The 3,350-nt window shown below is 34.2% G+C and overlaps 1 protein-coding gene across 1 annotated transcript; it reads right to left on the bottom strand.

The window, feature by feature from the left end:
* Nucleotides 1-1,322: 1,322 nt before the first annotated feature.
* On the bottom strand, nucleotides 1,323-2,955 carry LOC140840416 (uncharacterized). The gene is made up of 3 exons (XM_073207618.1): nucleotides 2,198-2,955; nucleotides 1,984-2,127; nucleotides 1,323-1,894 (listed from the first exon to the last, which is right to left on the bottom strand). Exons 1-3 carry the CDS (start codon nucleotides 2,525-2,527, stop codon nucleotides 1,766-1,768), a joined length of 603 nt encoding a protein of 200 aa, XP_073063719.1. The 5' UTR covers nucleotides 2,528-2,955; the 3' UTR covers nucleotides 1,323-1,765.
* Between the last annotated feature and the right edge of the window lie 395 nt (nucleotides 2,956-3,350).

Below are 3,350 nucleotides of genomic sequence, written 5' to 3'. Positions count from 1 at the left end.
CAATTAAACATAGACTTCAAATGTTCAAACTCCAGTACTACTGAAACTTCTTTACCATCAGAATAGTGAGGAGTAATTAATTACTCAAACTTGTTTTTCAACAATCTATTTTCATCAGATAATATTGTGGCTGCCAAACGTGCTCGATAAGTGTCCATCTTCACATCCTGTGCTAGCTCCACATCTCATCTGTGTCATGGGCTAGACACTCCAACCACATGCATGCGTAGACACCACAATCGAGGGTTGCACCTTGTTGACGACAAGGTTCTCTTAACACTGGCGCTCACTTACAAGGTCGAATCCCGATAAGTGACGTATGGAACCAGCCAAAAACTTTTTCTGCAACAAACAATACTTTCAAAATTTAATCTTAATTTGTATTTACATAAACTTTGAACATTTGAAACTAAACTTACATAAACTTTGGCTTTCCCAACTGAGAATGGATCATGCATGGAGTTCCACAGTTTAAATATCCCTTCATCTCTTTTGTAAACCAACAAAAACCAATGCCACATGTCATTCATAGGGAAAATGATGTATCTGCATCTTCTAAATAATTCTCCAGTCAGTTCCTGTAGTCTAGCCATTGTGAAAGATGTCATCAGTGAAAGAAAACCCCCATAATCATTCTAATATACCATCGATATTTTCCCATGTTGTTCCAATTTCGTGAGGACTTCTTTCTACACATTCAAGAACACATATACTCATTTATCTTAATATAGTAAAACGAAAACAAAAAATAACGCAAAACTCGGACTGCTACGAACCTGCACCATTGTGTCCATGCAATAAATCTCAAATCCATGCTGCAAACTTTGCTTTTGCATAATTCTCATGTGAAAAATAATTATCTCAGACTCAACAGGATCACCAAAAAGAAAATGACATAATATCGGTCCACTTAAACTCATAACCGTATCTTGCCAAACGACAACACTACAAAATAGAAAATTAAATTTCATTAAAAAAATTGGGACACATTATTACGAAAATAAGAAGAAACATACGAAGATCAACGTACTCCAACTCTTTTCTAGCAAGAAAGTTTGTCACCAATTTTCTCTCTTTATCAGCAGCTTCTTCATGTCCACAGAAATTTGATCTACCTTGAAACTCATCCATGGCAACCTTGCCAGGAGTATTGCCTTTCTTCTCAATGTCTACAACTTCATGTCCAAAAGCAGCGATATATTCAGCAATACAACAGAAAATCCAAACATCAATAACAACAATAGTACTGAAAAACAGAAAAACTACATTAAATTTAATACAATCGATTTGGAAATAATTGACACTTCATTTACCTGTTTTTTCACCTTCCTCTGACGTCTTGGTGTAGAGCTAGGTGGAGTCACAAACATGGAAACTTTTTTTTCTTTACACGATCATCCCTAGCCCTCACATGATCTGCAATTGAAGATTGAGAAACCGTTTTCTTCTCCACTTCAGAAGTAGCAACAAAACTACCACCAATGCTCTCATCAACACAAGCATTCAAAGAATGGGATTCATCTAACTATTTCTTTTCTTTATCCAAATCAGAAACAACTGCATTTACCACTACATCAACAAAATCACCAAAATTAGCTCTTGCATCATGTGGTGACTCAAAAGTCATCTTTTCTTCTGTTTTATCAACTTTTTCCTCAGACTCAACAACATTTTCACGCTTATCTGCCACAGACTTTTTTCCCTTCGTTCTACATCGAACCTTTTCACCCTCTAACTCAGCACATCTCTTTCTCAGTATCTTTAACTAATTCATTTGTTTCATCACAAGTTTCTCAAAACGTTTTACTTCAGATCTATTCGTTTCTTGCTTTAAACCAAGATTCATGTCCACTAACAACTTCTCATCATCACAAAATGGATGTATCGACAGAACCTATTCACAAATAAAAATAATACAACTGTCAATCAACTAAACATTAATTTTGCACAACTAGATTAATAAACTAAAATAATTATAAGTACCTGGGTTGAATCTATGCGTTTCAACAATGTTTCAGTGCCAGCTGCATTTAATGGGATCTTGCTCTTCCCCCAACAAAACAACCGAGGGTAAACATTTAAACCACGCCTTCCTTCTAACACTGGGACTGTCTCATATAACCAAGCCTAAAGCGAAAAATAAAATAAAAGTTAATGACAAATACTAAGATCATAATTAGTAAATCTGAATACTAACCATCAATCCAACCGTGCATCCATCAACATAAAGTTTTTTCCCGATCTGACATATTTCTCGATATAAAAATCGGAAGACGGCATCTCCCCAAGCATCTTCAAAAAATTTCGTAAGATCATCGAGATAAGGAAATATAAATCCAGGAGTGATATAATTGCCTGTGGGAAATATTATGCATTTGAAAATGAACAAAATGAAAGTTCTCACAAAATCATCAATATCAGATTCATCTTGACTTCTTGCAAGGAAAATCAATTTTTCATAAATGGCTATTCGTTTGGCATTGGTGACCTTGCCGTCAAAATGACGTGTCAAATATTTGGACTCCATTTTCAGGTCCAAGTCAACTGGTTTTCCAATGTGATGTAGGCCGAGCACAACAGAGAAATCAGCTGATTTGAAAGGGATGGTAATATTATCACCAACAAAAAAAGATCATGATTCACCCTCAAATCTGTTCAGAAAATAATCAATCTGTCCACTACTGATAGCAAGGACTGGCATATCAATCCAGTTGGCAAAAGGAGTATCATTTATCCGACTCATATGCTGCTCACCTAGAATTGGCTTCAATTCGCCCATTACAGTTTTAAAATACGGAGGGGAACATCATGAAAAATATTCTTTACCACTATTCTTCTCATTATAATCATGAATTAGTTTGTCTTCTGCAGTAGTTTCTACATTAAAAAACATAAAACAATTATACAATAACTATTACAAACACAATTACAATAAAGAATAAGAAACAGAACATAATTGCATATATAAAAAACAAAAAAAAAATATCATTTAGACATGTCTATTTGATCAACAAATCTAGCCATGGTATTATACGCAAAAAAATTATTTGCACTGGCCACAACAGTAGACGGAAAATTCCCTAATAATCACATAAAAATTGAACTGTGCATAAAACAAGGAATTTGGAACAGCAGCTTCGAAATCAAGCACAAGTACTAATTTTTGAATTTAATCAAAATTTCTAAAAATATTAACAATACAACTAAAAAATTCGAATGAATAACAATATCAAGAACAAAGCCTATAAATTGGGGAAAAAATGTTGTCGATAACCTAAAACAAACAATAACAGTTTCAAACCACACAAACGTTTCCACAATTAACAAACCCTAGACATTGACGAAAATGT

The sequence above is a fragment of the Primulina eburnea genome, chromosome 9 (assembly GCF_022965805.1).
Source record: "Primulina eburnea isolate SZY01 chromosome 9, ASM2296580v1, whole genome shotgun sequence".
Lineage (NCBI taxonomy): Eukaryota > Viridiplantae > Streptophyta > Magnoliopsida > Lamiales > Gesneriaceae > Primulina > Primulina eburnea.
This window is presented reverse-complemented; position numbering and strand designations above follow the sequence as displayed.

Excerpts from the sequence above, each read along its gene's own strand:
- LOC140840416 (XM_073207618.1), bottom strand. The coding sequence starts at position 2,527 with ATGGAGTCCAAATATTTGACACGTCATTTTGACGGCAAGGTCACCAAT. Across the intron at positions 2,128-2,197 it reads GATGCACGGTTGGATTGATG|GCTTGGTTATATGAGACAGT; the intron begins GTTAGTATTCAG and ends TTTTCGCTTTAG. Across the intron at positions 1,895-1,983 it reads AACGCATAGATTCAACCCAG|GTTCTGTCGATACATCCATT; the intron begins GTACTTATAATT and ends ATTTGTGAATAG.